The following is a 19,252-nucleotide window of genomic DNA, read 5'->3' as shown; positions in this document are numbered from 1 at the left end:
AGGGTATGTAAAGGTATTTATTTATAACTCCCAGTCAGGTTTTGTCTGTGTTGCTGCTTGGTAGGTTCACTTTCTTTGTCCTTTGTCACTGAGACAGAAACTGATAGGAAATCCAAAATGTTTAATTGTCTCTAGGGCAAGAAGTGAGAGAAAATACTGTGATTGAAACACATATTACCACAGAAACTTTCTAAGATGGTAATTTAATTCCCTTCTAAGAGGTTTCCTGTTATTTCCCGTACCATCTCCAGAACCCGAAGTGAAGAAAAATCTACCAGGCAGAAAAAAATAACCAGATAGGCGTTTAACCCCATTTCTACTGTGGTATATCTTTAAACGGTGGATCGGTGGTGCTGTATTTATCCAGTGCCATTCGTAAATGTCAGCCCATTCACCTGGTAATTTCTGTGTACTGAGCTGTCCTATGATAATGCAGGACCCCTGACCTCTGTCTGGACAGTGCTGCTTGGCCCTGCGCTGATCACATGCACTCTCCCAAGAAAAAAAATAACTGTAGCAATAGACACCAACTAAGCATGCCCGGCTTGCCCCAAGGCTCTATTCTATCAGCAGATGGATTGGGGATTGTGGAAGAAGAGGATAATTAGATAAGACAGGATCAAACATCCGTTTAACACAATGCAGAGAATTAACCCCTTAGGTTCCACAGTGAGTATAACAAGCATGCTTTACTGCATATACAGACTGATTTTATTGTTATGGGTTTAATAACACTTTAAAATCTTTCCTGCTTTAAAAACAAACTAAAATGGTTTTGGCTTTGCATACACTTTAATTACGAAATTCTATTACTGTATTTAGTCAGGCCAAACCTGTGTGAATAACTGGGCTAAACTGAACGAAACAGATCTTCAATGAGAGCACTTCTTATCTATTGAGGACATAGGCACAGGGGGCCACAAAGGAGGAGTAATAGGCCACGTGTTGCCCAAGTAATCACCAGTTTCCCATTTGCCTGTATTAGAAGATTGAGTGACTTGTTTTAAAGTGGTTGTGAACCCTTACATATACCCAGTGAAGTGACTGGCCTCAGGTGATACACAGAGATGAAACAAACCCTTCTACATAAGTTGTACCTGTTTATCTGTAGTAACTGCAACCATTTGCTCCCGCTGCTCTCAGTCACAGACAGTGACCCATTTAAGAGCGAGAAGGGGCCAAGCTGCGGCTCTGTGTGTGAATGGACACACAGAGCAGCAGCTCGGGAGTGGGTCTGCTTGGGTGCCACCATAGCAGGCTGGTTGCTCTGGGACACTCAACAGAAGGGAGGGGCTAGGCGCTCTGGTGGGGGACCTGAGAAGAGGAGGACCGGGGCTGCTCTGTGCAAATCCACTGCACAGAGCAGGTAAGTATAACATATTTTTTATTTTAAAACAAAAAAAGCCTTTGATATCATTTTAATAAACTGACTTTATCTTGTAATAACATTTAGTGCCTGCAGGTGGCAGTATTCTATCATGTGTTTACATAAGTTCAGTAATGTATTCTAAGTGCAATGATTGTTTAATATTCTGGCTATCAAAAGGCGTGAGAAATAACCTATTTCTGTGTTTTCCAAATTCCATTTTTTTTGTGACTTGAGATCAAGATTTTTCAGTGGATATAGCTACAATATCTAACCATTTGTGTAAGTGTATCTTATCATGATACACACTTCCTCAGCTCGCCATTGTTTTGGTACCTTGACCACTCCATTTGCCGCCCTGGAGCTAAGTGAAATGCTTGGTACTTCAGGTGTGGACAGCATGTGACTCAGCCCCTTTCCTCCCATGATGCAGCATTGTTTTACCTTGTTACCAGTTGACATGTGGGAGCCCAGTACACAGGATAGCTTGTAGCTTACACACTGCATCTCCTCCTTTGCTTCTATGGTTGAACAGAACAGTGTAGAGGCAATGAGATGGTAAATGTATGCAGCTGTAGGGGGCAGTTAAGTGAATCTTATCATTTGACAGGTTAAAAGAAAACTGCCAGTATACAATATGAGAGCTGATATTGTAGCTTGTATTAGAGAGTCAATGTTCCAGTGCTCTTGTGCATGCTTTACACTCTGTTTGTTTTCATTGCAAAACATGTCAGAGGTGACCCCCATTCAATGAATAAAAAAAATGTTGCTGCAGCCTGGAGTGTGCTGATTCATTCTTTTTTCTAAATGAATTGCAAGGAACCAGACCAGCACCCAGAGATCTTGCAGCAGAGCCTGTGATGAGTAACTCACTTTGAGCAGTATGTACATTTTCTTGTCTTTATTCACTACTTGGGGAGTAACTAACTTGTAGCAAGAATTTCACATCGGGTGCCAGGACCTCTAATAATGCATGTTTGTCCTGAAGAATTGATGAAAATCCTAGGCCCAGTAATAGAAGCTCCTGTGTTCCTTTGCAAAGGGATTTCCTTAAATGTAAACACCTGGTATATTTACAAATGCAAGTTTACCCTGACAAGGGTTAGCAAGCACACAAAGATGCCTGCACCAGCCTTAAAGGAGAAGTACAGCCAAAGCTTGTTTTGGCTATACTTCTCCTGTGGATTACTGGAGTGCAGTTTATTCTGCACTCCTGTGATCTGGTTTCAGCCGACAGCAGGCTAAAGTCTGCTGTCAGATGATGTCACTCAGCCGGTCAAGGGTAGGGAAAGATCCTGACTTTAAAGAACTGATGAATCATCAGTCTTTGATTGCTCAGTTCTTAGTCTTAGAGCTAGTGGGGAACATATGCAGCATCGGACCAATTCTGTATCCACCTAGGTTAATATGATTTCTTTCAGGCATGTGATGAAGGGGTCCTGCGAGTCTCCGAAACGTTGCCTTGCTGTAACTATGTGATCGTTCATTAAAACTTTTGGACCCAAATTGGTGATCCTCGGTGTGCTGGTGACATTCTCCCTTGAGTATAGCAAATGACACTGGCATCCATCTATTGTGAAGACTTTTGAACAGCTTTGTTTTCAAACAGTGTGAAGATTCTACAAATTCACAAGGAAACAGGTTGTCTTTTAAAGGATTTTTGCCTTTAAAGTAGAATGAAAGACTTAATAAACACACTTTAAAATGAGGCCTTCTCATTGCTCTGCATACATTTTAGCCTAAATCACAATGTATACCCCTTTTTCCTGTAATGTGTGGTCACATGATTGCACAGCTCAGGAACCCCCTGGATCTTGGAGCAGTGACTTCATTGGCATCCATAGCTCTGGCATTCGGAGTGGGGCATTTGCAGATGAAGATGGAGTCACGTGACTGTTTAGGTAGATGTGGCAAAAGGATATTTAAGCTGAAATGTATGCAGGGCAAATTTTTCTGAAGTTGATTTCCTGTTAATTAGAAAGGCTTATTGGGGCACTTTACCAGAAAACATTGTCAATGTACAGAATATATATATAGAGAGAGAGAGGGGGGGGAGAGAGAGAGGGGGAGAGAGGTAGATATACAGTGGGGATCGAAAGTTTGGGCACCCCAGCTAAAAATTTGTATTAATGTGCATAAAGAAGCCAAGGAAAGATGGAAAAATCTCCAAAAGGCATCAAATTACAGATTAGACATTCTTATAATATGTCAACAAAAGTTAGATTTTATTTCCATCATTTACACTTTCAAAATGACAGAAAACAAAAAAATGGCGTCTGCAAAAGTTTGCGCACCCTGCAGAGTTATTATCTTGTACTGCCCCCTTTGGCAAGTATCACAGCTTGTAAACGCTTTTTGTAGCCAGCCAAGAGTCTTTCAATTCTTGTTTGAGGTATCTTTGCCCATTCTTCCTTACAAAAGTCTTCCAGTTCTTTGAGATTTCTGGGCTGTCTGTCACGCACTGCTCTTTTAAGGTCTATCCATAGATTTTCAATTATGTTGAGGTCAGGAGATTGTGAAGGCCATGGCAAAACCTTCAGTTTACGCCTCTTGATGTAATCCCCCGTGGATTTCGAGGTGTGTTTAGGATCATTATCCATTTGTAGAAGCCATCCTCTCTTTAACTTCAACTTTTTCACAGATGGCATCAAGTTACCATCCAAAATTTGCTGAAATTGTATTGAATCCATTTTTCCTTCTACTCGTGAGATGTTCCCTGTGCCACTGGCTGCAACACAACCCCAAAGCATGATTGATCCAACCCCATGCTTAACAGTTGGACAGAGGTTCTTTTCATTAAATTCTGTGCCCCTTCTTCTCCAAACGTACCTTTGCTCATTCCGGCCAAAAAGTTCAATTTTAACCTCATCGGTCCACAGAACTTGTTTCCAAAATGCATCAGGCTTGTCTATATGTTCATTTGCAAAGTTCAAACAATGATTTTTGTGGTGAGGACGTAGAAGAGGTTTTCTTCTGATGACTCTTCCAGGAAGACCATATTTGTACAAGTATCTCTTTATAGTGGAATAGTGTACCACAATTCAAGTGTCTGCCAGATCTTTCTGAAGGGATCGTGCAGTCAAACGTGGGTTTTGAATTGTTTTTCTCACAATCCTGCGAGCTGTTCTGTCTGATATTTTTCTTGGTCTTCCAGATGTTGCTTTAACTTCCACTGTTCCTGATGACTGCCATTTCTTAATTACATTCCGAACAGGGGATATTGACATCTGAAAATGCTTTGCTATCTTCTTATAGCCTTCTCCAGCTTTGTGAGCGTCAACTATTTTCAGTTTCAGTTTTCTAGACAACTGCTTAGAAGAACCCATGGTGCTGATTGTTGGGACAAGGTCAGATGAGTCTGGGCATTTAAAACCTTTGAGATTGACATAACCTGGTCTTCCCAGACGATGATTGAGAACAATCCATGACACTGGCAGGTCTCAGCTTTGCAAAGGGGGCAGTGCATGCTATAAATTCTGCAGGGTGCCCAAACTTTTGCAGGCGCCATTTTTTTGTTTTCTGTTATTTTGAAAGTGTAAATGATGGAAATAAAATCTAACTTTTGTTGACATATTCTAAGAATGTCTAATCTGTAATTTGATGCCTTTTGGAGATTTTTCCATCTTCCCTTGGCTTCTTTATGCACATTAATACAAATTTTTAGCTGGGGTGCCCAAGCTTTCGATCCCCACTGTGTATGTATATATATGTATGTGTGTGTGTGTGTGTGTGTGTGTGTATATATATATATATAGAGAGAGAGAGAGAGAGAGAGAGAAACACTGTTTGGTTTAAATATTAAAAATAAAATTAAACTTCCACCATCCATCCATGTTTTATTGTACTGAAAAATCACCCCTAGCATTTCTGGCAGTGGCCATCTTAAATAAGGGCAGATGATTTATGTAGCATTTACTTCCTGGAATACATCTGCCCTTTGCTTAGGCATGCAGGGAGGAGAGCATGCTTTGCTGAGAACTGCCTCTTCCTCTCCTGGAGACTTCTGGGATAAATGACATAATTTTCCTAGGCATGGAAACCAGGAAGTGACTGAAGAAATGTAAAAAAAAATGTTTAAAACAAGTAAATCTACTTTTCTTTGTTATTATTATTTATACAGGATTTATATAGCGCCAACAGTTAACTCAGCGTTTTACAATATAAAGGAAGGCAATATAGCAACGATACAGTTCCGTATAAGAGGGTTAGGAGGTCCCTGCTCCTTGGAACTTACAATCTAAGAGGGAAGGGCTTGTGGTTCAAAAGGTCATAACTGTGGGGGATGAACTGATAGGAGAAATAGAAGATTCAGTTATTAGGTGAAGGCAGGATAAGCTTCTCTGAAGAGAGAGGTTTTCAAGGATCGCCTAAAAGTGGGCAGAGTAGGCATTAGTTGGATAGATTGGGGTAGAGCGTTCCAGAGGATGGGGGAGGCTCTGGAGAAGAGCATGGGAGGAGGAGACAAGGGAGCTAGAGAGCAGAAGGTCGTGAAAGGAGCGGAGAGTACGGTTTAGGTGTTATTTGGAGGCCAGATTGATTTTGTAATTTGGGGCAGAGTTATAAATGGCTTTATTTGTTATTGTTAATGTTTTGAATTTATTTGTTAGGCAGTGGGAAGCCAGTGGAGGGTTTGGCAGAGAGGGATGGCAGATATGGAATGGTTGGTAAGGTAGATAAGTCTGGCAGCAGCATTCATGATAGACTGAAGAGGGGATATCCTGCGATGAGGTAGGCCAATGAGGAGGGAGTTACAATAGTCAAGACGAGAGACAACAAGGGAGTGAATAAGTTGCTTAGTAGTTTCAGTGGTTAAAAACGGGCGTATCTTGGAGATGTTGTGAAGGTGAAGTCTACAAGATTTGGACAGTGATTGAATTTGTGGCTGAAAGGGCAGATGGGAGTCCAGGATTACACTTAGTACCTTGGCATGAGGGGAGGGACTGATGGTTTTATTATTGATCTTGATGGAGAAGTCGGGAGGAGGCATGGGCTACAGGGAATAGTATGAGCTTCATTTTCGAAAGATTTAGTAGGTTATTAATGCGCGAGGAGACTGAAGAGGCAAGGTGAGAAGTAGAAAGAGATAGATTTGTGTGTCATCCACATAGAGATGATACTTAAAGCCATGGGTGCTTATCAAGTGACCATGGGAGGAGGTGTAGATGGAGAAGTAAAGAGGTCCAAGGACAGAACCTTGAGGGACCCCTACAGAAAGTGGAAGTGGAGCAGAGGAGACAGAGTTATAGGTAACACTGAAAGAGCGCTGCAAAAGGTAGGAGGATAACCAGGAGAGAGCAGAGGGGATGGTCAACAGTATCTAAAGCCGCAGAGAGTTCAAGTAGTAAAGAGTATGGAGTAGTGGTCATTAATTTTAGCTGTTAGTAGATCATTAGTGAGTTTTTTAGTAGGGAAGTTACGGAGTGGAGTGAGTGAAAGCCAGACTGTAAAGGGTCAAGAAGGTTGTTGTCCGTGAGGTGGGAGCTCAGGCGATTGTAGACTAAGCATTCCAAGAGTTTAGAGGTAAATGGGAGCAGGGAGATGAGTCTTAAGTTCAGGTTGGTGGGGTCCAGTGAGGGCTTTTAAAGAATGGGAGTGATCTGTGCATGCTTTAGAGGGAAGGGGAAGGGAAGGTGCTTGTAGAGAGGGAGAGATTGAGGATGTGAGTGAGGGAGCAAAGGATAGAAGAAGAGGGTGACCGTAGTAGTTGTGAGGGGACATGATCCAGGGAGCAGGTGGTGATATGGGCTTCTGAGAACTTTAGTGACCTCTTAAGAAGTAGCAAGGTCAAAAGAGGAAAGTGTTGAGGGAGGTTTATTATAGGGTATGCTAAGTGGGATAGATGTCTGTAGTGGGGATGCCCCTACGAATTGCCTCAATCTTGTTTTTGATATAATTGGCAATCTCGTAAGCAGTGAGTGAGTTACTAGGTGGAGGTGGAGAAAGTGGAGAGTTAATAGTAGAGAAGAGACGGGGACTGGCTGACAAGGTATTAATAAGAGTGACAAAGTAGGCTTGTTTGGCAGTATGGAGGGAGGAATTGTATTTTATGGAAGCAGATTTATAGAGGGTGAATGCTTCCTGGGATTTGGTTTTATGCCACAATCGCTCCAGTGCACGACTATCTCTTAAGATTTCTGGTGTTGTCAGTCTGCCAAGGTTGTAATGGTCGGGGCCTGATACTTTGTGTAGTTAGAAGAGCAATTGAGTCTAGTGTTAATGAAAGCAAACTGTTGTAGACAGAAGTGGCCAGGTCAGGGCAAGGCAGGGGAGAGATTCTGTCATAGAGGTGGTCAGTTGCAGAGTAGAGAAGTGAAGGGTTAAAGTTATGAAGGTTTCTGCCTGTAATTGTTTGCTGCTGGGAGGGATAGGTGTTTGCTGCTGGGAGGGATAGGTGTTTGAAGATAAGGACACTAAGAAGGCCATGAGATTGTGATCACAGAGTTGAAAAGGGGGGGGGGGGGATTTGTTGTATCTTCTTGCTGCTTTAGTTAAACTGCTTTGTTCAACTACTGTTTCACACTCCAGCAGAAAATGCACTCACGCAGGACAATGCCATCTGTGACTGTACTCCCATCTGTGACTTCCCCCATATGCTGGTCTAAATTTATAGGGAGATGATCAAATGAGCAATCCTTCTCCACCCCAATTAGGAACTGATAAGGAACACATGAATTTGGGGGGGATTGGCCAAAGCCAGACCAGCCACGGACAGGCCAAATTCATAAAAGGTGATTGATTCTCTGATCACAGAGAGGCAAAAAGGAGGTGAGAATCAATTACCACTTACAGACAAAAAGATATAGAGCAATTATCCTGGGTTTTGCAGAAAGTCAGTGCACAGCACTATCTATTTACGAATGCTGGCAGCACAAGGATTAAAAATAGTGTTAATTGAGAAAGTGAAGTTACATTACATTTGAGCTTGGAAAATAAAACAGAAGGGGCATCCAGTCCAAACAGATTTTCCAGAATGCTGACTTTAAACGTTGGTCTGACAATTTTGTGATGGCGCTGTTAGGCCTATCTGCAGAACAAAACCATAGGTACATTGATTTATTTCCTCTGTCACGTTATTTTTTTATATTTTACTAACAAACTTCTTGCATACTTTTTTTTTTTCTCTGTTGATGAAGATTTGGCCCTGGTTCACATTGAATGCAACTTTGAAATCGTGCTACTTCACTTAAAGTAGCGCACTTTCAAAGCTGCAGGTTAGTGCGATTTCTGGTGCAACTTTCTGCACAGATGTCTATGCAAGTTGCGCCTGAAATCGCCGGAAGTAATGCAGGAACTATTTTCAAAATCTGTCCGACTCAGTCGGACGTGAACCTATTTGAATGGATCCATTGCCAAAGGGTGAGAATTGTCATGCAATTTGGAACTGTAAAATCGCATGCCAGATCACACCAGTGTGAACTGGGTCTTAGTCCTCCAAAATGATTTCAATTTTAGGCTCATACATTTTGGTTTGAGACATCAGCTCGTTTGTTCTCCTATAGTGGACTTTAACTCAAGCATTCTTTCTTGAGGAACTAAAATCCCATTAAAAAAAACATGACTGTTTTTCTAATGCAGAAAAAAAAGCATCTTACTTGCCAGCCAGCAATATTTTTTTTTCTTTTAAAAGCATGAATGCATCTAATTTTTATTAGTGCTGCAAGTTTACACTAATAAACAAAAGGATGTGTTTTTCAGTTATCTGCTTTACCCTGAGGTTGTCTAATCCCACTTGAACATTGCTAATTATAGTCATGAACAAATTTGTTTGGTTCCCTTACAGCTCAATAAAACATTGCTTCATTCCTCCAGCAAAGTGTTGAAATTACAAGCAACTGCCTCCTGTGCACCTGGATGCCTTTTAGTATGTTAGAGTGTGAAATGAGATAAACTGATTATTCTAAAATGGCTTGGATAGATTTGTTGGTACCTTTCGGGGGGGGGGGGGGGGGGGGGCAGGACTGGATCATAGTGATATTTCAAATGGTTTTCTGTAATTGTCATCACACATCTTCAATCCTGTAATCTGTCAGTCAGCCTAATTAAGTGAGAAAAATAATCCCCTGCAGTCTTTTATCATCACTTGCAACACACTGACCAAGGAGCAGAGAATTAGAGGAGAAAGTTGCCTGAGGAAATTAAAAAGAAAATTATAGGCCAGCATGGTAAAGGTAAACTCTAAGACCATCTCCAAATGGCTTGAGGTTCCTGTGACTGTAGTTGCAAATATTAAGAAGTTTAAGGCCAATGGAAGTTTAGCCAACCTTCTTGGACATGGCCCCAGGAGGAAAATTGAACAGAAGTGTAGCATGAATAGTAGACAAGCCACAGAATGCTTCCAAAGAGATCCAAGAAACATCAGTGTTAAAAGTAGATATCCATGTTTTAGCGAATTAATAGTTTGGACCAAGTTGGGCCGAACAAACTATTTCCTAAACAATGCAGCAGCTGTGTGTGCTATGTACAGTAAACTAACAGTGGAAAAGGGACAGGACCCAGGAGGACTCCTTTTGAAAGAAACACATAAAAATGCCAGACTGGGATTTGCTTAAATGCATAGTGACCAGCCATAGTACTTGTGGGAGAATATCATTTGGGCAGATGAGATAAAGCTGGAGAATTTTGGCAAGTGAAATCGGATCTATGTACACAGCTGAAAAACTGAAGCTTTCATAGAAAAGAACACCATATCTACTGTTAAACACAGAGGAGGCATGGTTATGTTTAGGGGCTGCTTTGCTATGTCTGGCACATGGTGACTTAAGTCTGTGCAGGGCACAATGAACTCTCAAGACTATGGAAAGGTAGCGAAACATACTTCCCATTGTCAGAAAGCTCTGTCTCGGTCTCAGGTCATGGGGTTTTCCAACAGAATAATCTGGATCCTCTTGAACATCTATGGAAAAAGCTGATACATGCAGTCTGGGGAAGGTACCCTTCAAACCTGAGACCCCTGAAGCAGATTACTTGAAAAGAGTGCACCAAACAAAGGCCCTGTTCACACTGGGTGGACTCCGTTATGATCTGTTCCCTGATCCCCTGCTGATCAGAGCAGAGTGGGGGGATGACAGGTCTGTTTATGCAGAGCAGAGTGGACAAATTGTCCACTCTGTACTTTGGACTGGCGGATGTGAACGGACTCGTCTGTCAGTTTACACCTGACTGCCCACTGATCCATCACTCTAGACTGAGAGGGACTGATCTCCTTAAAGCTATTTCCAGCTGAAAAAAAAAAAAAAAGTTAGTAGCTACAAAAATTGTAGCTGCTGACTTTTAAAATACAGCCAGTTACCTCTCCCTTGGTCCAGCGGTGTCCTCACCACCGCTGGTTTCACTGGCTGTCTTCTTTCCCTGGTGCTGGCATCTTTAGTGTGGGCACCCGGCTGTGACAGCTTGCAGCTTCACAGCCAGGTGCCCACTGCACATGCGCAAGAAGCGCTGTGCTTTGTGAATGGCCCCCGTAGTCTTCTGGGACCTGTCATGTGTCCCAGAAGACTGTGGGGAGGGAGGGGGAGAAGATCACTTCTGCTTCTGATCACCTAGGTGATCGCAGCAGAAGTGGGAGCATGTACCCGCTCCCCAAAGGTGCCAGTCCTTAATGGGCAGCGGGGGACAAAACATTAAAGCGGAACTTCCCCTTTTGGGTGGAACTCTGCTTTAAGTTTTTTTTTTTTTTTTTTTTTTTTAAGTTAACATGATCAGATTTGGAGGTAGGTGAGTGCAAACGGACACAAGTCCATTTACACCCTGAAAAAGTCAAAAGGTGGTTCTGATCGGATACTTTGTGTGAAAGGGGCCTAACTGTTGACAGGTGCAAAAATCTCATTGAGTACTACAGAAATAGCTTGTTCAGTGTTTGCCTCCAAAAGATTGTGCAATAAAATTTTAAGTTAAAGAGCCCATCGTTTTTTGTCCATGCCATTTTCATTTGTTTTACGTTATGTAGTCTGTTTAATCTGTTGAATTATTAGATATGAAATAAACAGGGCCCTCCTAACCCTTTTGTATTGAACTGTATTGTTGCTGTATTGTCCCCCGTTATATTGTAAAGCGCTGAGCAAACTGTTGGCGCTATATAAATCCTGTATTATAATAATAATAATGATGATGAAAGCCTATTACTTTTTTCAGTTATTTCAGAAAATACTGTGGGTGGTTCTTTTTTCATGGAATGGTATCAACAAACCTCTTCACGGCTATAAATGGTAGTCCTGCAAGTTTTCAGGTTTTAAGAGTAGCTCTAAATCCTTTGGTTTTGTTGCAACTCTCATTCTTCAGATTTTAGGAATTTTGCAGCAGAAAGTCTCTTGATGTTCACAAAGCAATAAATCTGTATTGGTGGCCCCAAGTGACTTTTATACCATTAGAACATTTCATGTTACAACATTGTTTCAAGACTGCTGTTAGCAATAACAATGTGTCTCTATTGTGTGTCATTTGTCTACCGACTGCTCTCATTTAATGAACAGATACTTTATAGTTTTTGTTTAAAAACTTTGAAGCATAAGCTAGGATTTACACCTTTAAACAAACCAAAACCAGTTAACATAAATTAGAGGTTTGCAGAAGGTCAGGTAAAAAAAAAAAATACAAGCAATGTTCCAATGTTCAGTAGGTGTTCTTGTTTCCTGGTTATTTCACATATCAAACTACCCTCCAGTAGCAGGCAATGTTTAGATGCTTTCTTGATGTAATCTGCAGTGTGTTTTAGTGTCCAGCCCCAGTGGTAGCAGACACAGTGCTAGCTGCTGCGTTCAAACATGTTTGCATATCCATTTTACAGGTGTAGCAATGATGCAAATAGTCAGCTGCCCGTATGTAAAGACAGTCGCTACCACCAAAACCGGTAACTCTTTAATACTGTTTCAGTTTGTTTGTTTGACAGTTGGCATGGTAGTGAATGCTGTTGTATTTTTTTTTTTTTCTTTTATCCCCCGTATTATCAAATGTTATGTTTGCAGCCTATCCCTCCCTGCAGCAGTATAGCACTAAAGTTACCTAAATGACCTATCGGGTAATTAGCTGTGCGTAGGTATGTTAGGTTTACAAAACTGAAGTGGTCTTTAACACATTTTCCTGTTATCCCAATACTGCTTTAAATTTGTTTTTTTATTTCCTTTCAGTGATGTGTCTCATGCCTGCATGCATGTGTGTGCTTTGTTGGTGTAAATAATGTTTTGACAGCCGTCAGTACTGCAGTGTCTAGACATTATTTAATGTAGCTTCTAGATGTCCTGATAATTAACTACGTTGTAGTTTTTTCCCTTTTTATAGTACATTGAACTGTTGTATACTAATATCTGTTGTTTGCCTGTATTGTATATAAAGAATGTAACACTGTTGTAGAGATCTTCCTCGCTATGCAACATAAGTCACCAGGGAAGCAGTACACTGGTATTCCTGCAGCCTCTATTTCTTTTACACTCTAAATAAATGTAGTGTTTTGTTTTCTGTGTTCTATTGCATTTACAAAGTCACCGTAGTTATCTCCAAACAGCCTTTATTGATGCTCCAGTAGACCAGCTGTAGTAATACCATCCTCTGCAACTTGGTGACTTTAAAATTGGTGCATAGTAGGAATGCTCCTAAAGAATGTAAACACATCCGATTTAATATCAAAATAATGAATTTGACTCAACAAATGTAGTTAATACTTTCCAAAAGTGCACTTTTGTGCTTATGTTTAACCACTTGCCTACCGGACCAATTCTGACATTTTTCTCCTACATTTAAAATAACCAATGTCAAAAAATTTGTTTTTCCGTTTTGAATAGAGTTAGGGAGGGTTATAACCACTGTCAGATTTTTTCCGTCATCTGTGTACTATTGCGGAGATTCCCCTTCACTTCCTGTCTCATAGCTAAACAGGAAGTGAGATGAAATCCCTTTAAGGTAGTCTCTTGGGAGCTCTCAAGTCACCAGAACTAGTGTCCCCATTTGAACATCCCCCTCTATTACTTTTCTGGGGACAACCCAAAATTTGGGCTTTCCTATTACTTTCAATGATAATGGTAAACAGGAGAAATGAGGGGGCCTTTCCTTAATGGGGGCACAGTCAGCAATAAAAACTGACAAGCATTGTAATACCTCTCCACTCTAAAACAGTTTTGCCTTTAGTTCTACTTTAAGCAAAGTCCCTAGAGAATTAAAAAATGGGTGTTGCAATTTATGTCACACGATAGTTGTGCAAAGGGTTTTGAAACACAAATGTTTTGGAAAAAATACATTTTAATGAATTAGTGAACACACAGTATATCATATTCAATTGTTTGGTAAAATCTAAACAATAATGTTATGCCGAGTAAATGGATATCAAACACGTCACACTTTACATTCCATACAGCCGTACAATGGCGACAAACTACAGTCCTCAAAAATCTCCATAGGCGGCACTTTTAAGAGCCTTTACAAGTTACCTGTTTGATATTACATAGGAGTTCTGGTGCTAGAATTATTGTTCTCACTTTGGCATTCACGGTGATACCTCACATGTGTGGTGCAACCACAGCTTCACTTCAGTGATCAAACGTCTGTGTGCAACACTAAAAAATGCCTGTGTGACCAAGATCGCAGCCTTGTCTTTATGAAAAATTTTATGAAAGGTCATCTCTCCCCATGCTTATATTTCAGTTTTATGTGGTATTGGCAAAATTAATACCATGCTTGCTTTTTATATCTCTAGGGAAATCCGGTTATTAGATCTTTCCACCACAATCTCCTTTTCTGTTCAGCTCCATGGCTATTTTTTAAGCCCTGTCTTGGGGTTAAGCTGGTCAAACGCCATTCAATTTTTTCTTTTAGCGAGGGGTGCATGCATAAATCCTCCTTGCTGTGCTAATTTATTTTGACAGTGGAGAGGCTCCCTCAATGTCAGAATACACAGATCAGCACGCAGCCATTGGCTTCATTGACTGATCAAACTGCTGTTTTCCAACAGGGCACCTAAGCAGAAGTCGATTGGTTGATTGATTTCTGTTCAACTGCAGTGGCCACACATTGATCTAAATTGGGCTAGTCCCTGCTGAACAGTCTGAATTTCGATCCGTATATGGCCAGTTTTAGGCTCCCTTGATGCTTACCAGTCCTAATAATACTCTTATCCTGTGGGTATAACCTAGAATGCCAATGCCCAGTTTCATAATGGACATTGCTGCTCAGTTCTGGTGATGTTGATTCATATTAACAAACTCCTCCCTAGTGTCCCTTGCAGCCATTACTAGAGTGAATAGTGTTTTCTGCACAAATATCAGGTGAGACCCCGAGTAGTAAACTTCCTGCACTATAAAAAACACATATGTAGCATAAACAAACTGGGGAATTGAGCTACAAGAAAATGGCCCCATTGTTATGACTTTATGTGAAGGGGTAGAGGGACAGCCTGAAAAATTCTCCCCTTTGGAGTTCTCTGGAGATACTGAAAATTGTTGGGTGGGTCAGCGCTAAGTTATGTCCTAAACCGTAATTATCGGATATGAATGAAGTTGGGTATAATGCCCAAGTTGTAATTTTTTTTAAATAAAAGGTAAACCAGTTTATTGGTAACAATTCTACCCTTCTCTTTAGATTGTTCAAATGTAAATGAACAATTTTAAAGGATCTAGTTTAAGTTGAATAATTACATTTGTTGAAGTTTCAGATTCATTGGGTAAGATAAGATGATATACTTTCTTGAAGGGAATTTCATACAAAGCAAAAAAACCTGTGAGATGCTGCATTTTTTTTACTTCTGAGCCTCATATTAATTCTTTGGCTCTGGAGCTCTCTAGCTTTACTAAACCAAGAACTAGTATGTGGTCTAGATGCTGTGGAATAGCACCTTCTATTTTTTAATTTTTACCTTTTAGGTTAATCAAATGAATGGGCTGCCTCAATAAAACACTTTGATGCGCTGCATAGCATGTGTAAATGTGTGCCGTATTGTACCATAGAGGTTTAAGGAGACTCTAAGTTTATTATTCTAGAAACATTAAAATAGAGACAAGGATTTTTCAGGCCTAATTTTTCATCATCCTTATCACTATCAGATTTGCTGTTTGAAAACCTCAGACACAGTAAAAAACCAATGTAATGAAAAGGTTCTTTCGCTAATATGTGGAAACTGCAAGAAACCTATGAAGATAAAAATATAAGAACTGCAATTTTTACCTTGTTTTTAAAGGTGCAGGTCCAGGGTTTACATCCTCTGTTTTCATGCGGTTTCCAGTTTTACTTCATGGCAAATCACTGACCTAGACAAGTATGTAGCCAGCCAAGTTAAGAATGCAAAAGTTTTAACTGTCTTGCATGTTTTTTTTTCATTAGGTAGTGAAGTCAGGATATAAGATAAGGGGCTGGGAGATTGCACCTAGAAAAAAGCAAGTCTGCAGTATCACATTCCTTATTTCTTTGCATTTATGTTTCTTTTAAATGCCTCTTGCATGTATGAAGGCAGTTCTTTTCAATAGAGTATAGAAAATTAGATGTGCTTTCTGTATGTTCAGATTGAGATGAAAAATACAGGCATGAGAACAGGCCTTAGTAAGATTGCTGTGTTTTTAATATTTCTAATAAATTTCTCATATTAATCCAGTGGAAATGTCTCTAGGTGTCTTGCCTGGAATTGCTCCTCCAATTGTCCCAATGATACACCCTCAAGTGGCCCTTGCTGCTTCTCCGGCCACACTAACAGGAGCGACAATGATGTCTGAATGGTCCGAATATAAAACTGCTGATGGCAAAACGTACTATTATAATAATCGCACTTTGGAGTCCACATGGGACAAGCCTCAGGAACTTAAAGAAAAAGGTATGGACACGTCCCATTATTGGCTAATTATGATCTTCATCAAAGCTTTGGCTTTTATTTTTTTATATTACTTTATTCACTGTTAATTAAAAGCATTTAATTAGGGTGTCCATCATTGACTATGAGTTAGAAGAACCTGCCACTTTTGTTTGCCTCTAATGCACATCTTTGATGCTAAAATCGAATGCAAACATTTTTAATGACATACAATCTGTGAACATCTGCAGGCATGATACGCTTTCATTATCTAGGCAGTGTTTATAGTGCACAGACTTGCTGCCAAAATACAGGTTACATAAAAGTACTCATGGCAATATCTACAAAAGATTGGTAATTTCTTGCTTGGAAGTTAAGGTCACGATTCTAACAATTTCCTTTAGATAAAGAAGTTGAGAAAGTAAAAGAACCAGTTAAGACCGAACCAGTTGTGGAGGAACCGCAGCCCATGGAGGCCGAAGAAGAGGTACCAAAGGAAGAACCTCCCAAGGAAATTAAGGAGGTAAAAGCCTGCAACCAAACTCTTGGTATTATCCTTTTTGATTACTTTGTTGTGGGGATGGGGCATGTTGTGTGGTTTTGTCACCTTCTTACTACGATTATCTCCAAAATGCCCAAGTTACCAAGTGGTTGATCACTTAGAACTGTTATTTGTATCCAGTATGTATTGATCAAAAACTGCTTATGAATCTAGAATTGTATTTTCATAAAAACTTAACAGTATAATCAAATACAGTATGTGGGGTAACTGTAAGTAGCCAATCAGAAATCTGTGTAGTAGGAGCAATAGCACTTGGGATTAGTTTCTTTGCATTATTGTAAATCATTGCTTGTTGTTGCTTTTCAAGCCCAGTTAAATTATGTGCATTAGTTATATTTAATTTGTGTGCATTAGTTTAGTCTGATATCAGAGGTAAACTAACTTGATTATTAGGAGGAAAAACATTTCCACTACTTGCCTTGGGGTGGAAAAAAACAAAAACTAGCACAGAATTTTGGCAGTAGTGAGCACTACTTTTACATTGCAGGGATGAGTCAGGGGTACCATCATGATTGAAGTCAGGATTAGGGAGAGCAGTTCTCTGGTGCAATGCTGCATCTGTCCCTGCCGGATTTGCGGTAAGAACTGAGTAATCAAAGACTGCTGACTGCTTAGTTCTCCCCCTCCACTCTGAACAGAGAGTGGTGATTGTCAGTCTCTGGCTCTCTGCACTGCCCCTCCAGCTCTCACTGGTGCGGTGGGCTGTGGAGAGGGTGGAAGGGGCTGGCTTGGGCTCTTGACTGATTGCTGAGAGGCTGAGGCAGGTGCCAGTCTTTTCAAAGCCTGGACCGGTTCTGTGATGTCGGCCATCTGTAGGCTTTAGCCCATTGTCAGCTGAAAACGGGTCACAGGAGTGCAGAACTAACTGCACTTCCTTTTATCCATAGGAGGTGTATAACCAAAAAAGCTTTGGCTATACTTTAAGTGAAGAGCATCCCTTGATATGAAACACCTCCGAACTCTTCAGACCATCTGAAATTAAAATTTTAACAATAGCAGCTGCACCCTGCAGAAGCAACTGTGCATGAATTCACACCAACTACTGTAGTAGAGGCTACATTTTTCAAAATGGTTTCATGAAATTTCCATGTTTTATTCTGGATACCTAAAGCATTTGTTGCTGAAATGTAATTATACCTGCTGTAAATTGGTAAATGAATGCTGACACATGCATTTTTTTCTTTTATGGTGTTGCAGAACTCATTCCAATTTGGAATCTCAAATAAAAAATTACATTCAGTTACACATATGTGAAATAATCATACACCATGAATATGCACTAGAATCTGAGTGTTCAGTTCTCTGAGCCAACCAGGACTTTTGTGCATTGCACAGTGCCTACTGGCCTGGCACTAAACTTGCCTAACATGACTACAAGGATGAACTCATCAATGTGTTGCTGTTTTTCATAGTCTAAATACAGTCTGGGGATGATGGGGAACTAAGGAAGATGAATTACTGCATCCACATTTTCAGATAAATCAAAGCCAGTACGGTGTTAGGGGAGAAAGCTATTCATCTGTGCACATGAGATCCAGAGAGTTTTTGATTTTTTTTTTTCTTTTCTTGGTATCTACTATAAATTGTTTTAAAGAACGCATGTTTTATCTGCTGTTGAGGTCTTAGGTTTCATTCTCATGGCCGCATTTGTCCATGAAGTGTAAATATGCTGCATATTTCTGGTGCCCGAGTTGTCCTGGAACTGCATACAGCCGCCACGAGACATAATTGGGTGACGGCAGCTGTATGCAGCTAGCATAAAGTTGTGCACACCCACAGACATAATTTCCTGAATGCACACTACCTGCATTTGTGACATTACATTTGTGTACATAAGCTACATTACACTAATAGTGGCATCTAGCTGTGTAAAGCCACACTCACCCATTCATGTCTGTGGGAGAGGATCTCTCTTGTATTGTGGGGGAAATCCCCACTCTGTTGCCATGAGAACAAGAGGAATGTTTCCCCTCTATTCCTGTTTTGGTGGCAACTCAAAACAAAAAATAAATTGATTTATTCTTTCATTCCCAATAAGATTGGCGATGAGAGAGAGAGACTCCCCTTACCAGGGACATAGCATAAAAAAAAGGGGTTCTAACCTGAAATACATACGGGGTGGTTTTGACTTCCCCCTACTTAAATTATAAATATATACTTATTAATATATCTTATATGTTGTTATAATTGGCTAGTCTATAAAACTTTCATAATATTAATGTTGATAGTATAACAATACTAGTTATACAAATAAACATAACACTCAAAGAAGCAAAGGTCTTATTTATTTACCCAAAATGTAGAACACCAACATAGAAATCTAAAAGAATATTCTGTAGCAGATAGAAATAAAAGAGGAGAGATGATACGCAAGTCCGTCCTCTGTTCTCTTTCGTGGCTGAGCTCAAGGAGGAAGAGGCCATGGCTGGCCCTTGCATCTTATACCACCCACAAGCAACACCTGTTTGATACCCTCCGCCCAACCTATATAGTCCTCTTTCTAATGAGCTACATCTCCTAAATTGTAAGGGGCTGTCATTTTTAATCACCAGGAAGTGAGGTGTTC

At 40.4% G+C, this 19,252-nt stretch overlaps 1 protein-coding gene across 4 annotated transcripts in view; it reads left to right on the top strand.

Annotated features, from left to right (window-relative positions):
* TCERG1 (transcription elongation regulator 1) overlaps positions 1 to 19,252 on the top strand; it is an 87,171-nt gene that overhangs the window by 16,707 nt on the left and 51,212 nt on the right. For 2 of the 4 annotated variants that reach the window (XM_089673014.1, XM_089673013.1), the window contains exons 6-8: positions 12,147 to 12,209; positions 15,933 to 16,148; positions 16,529 to 16,647. In XM_089673014.1, the coding sequence (XP_089529140.1) occupies positions 12,147 to 12,209; positions 15,933 to 16,148; positions 16,529 to 16,647 (398 nt within the window). The remainder of the gene's footprint in view (positions 1 to 12,146; positions 12,210 to 15,932; positions 16,149 to 16,528; positions 16,648 to 19,252) is intronic. The other 2 variants (XM_089673015.1, XM_089673016.1) reach the window with 2 other exon arrangements.

Source organism: Staurois parvus, unplaced genomic scaffold (genome assembly GCF_062004578.1).
Source record: "Staurois parvus isolate SC_StPar_1 unplaced genomic scaffold, SC_StPar_1.0 ptg000133l, whole genome shotgun sequence".
Lineage (NCBI taxonomy): Eukaryota > Metazoa > Chordata > Amphibia > Anura > Ranidae > Staurois > Staurois parvus.
Note: the sequence above shows the minus strand (reverse complement) of the source record. Positions and strands in the feature narration are given on the sequence as shown.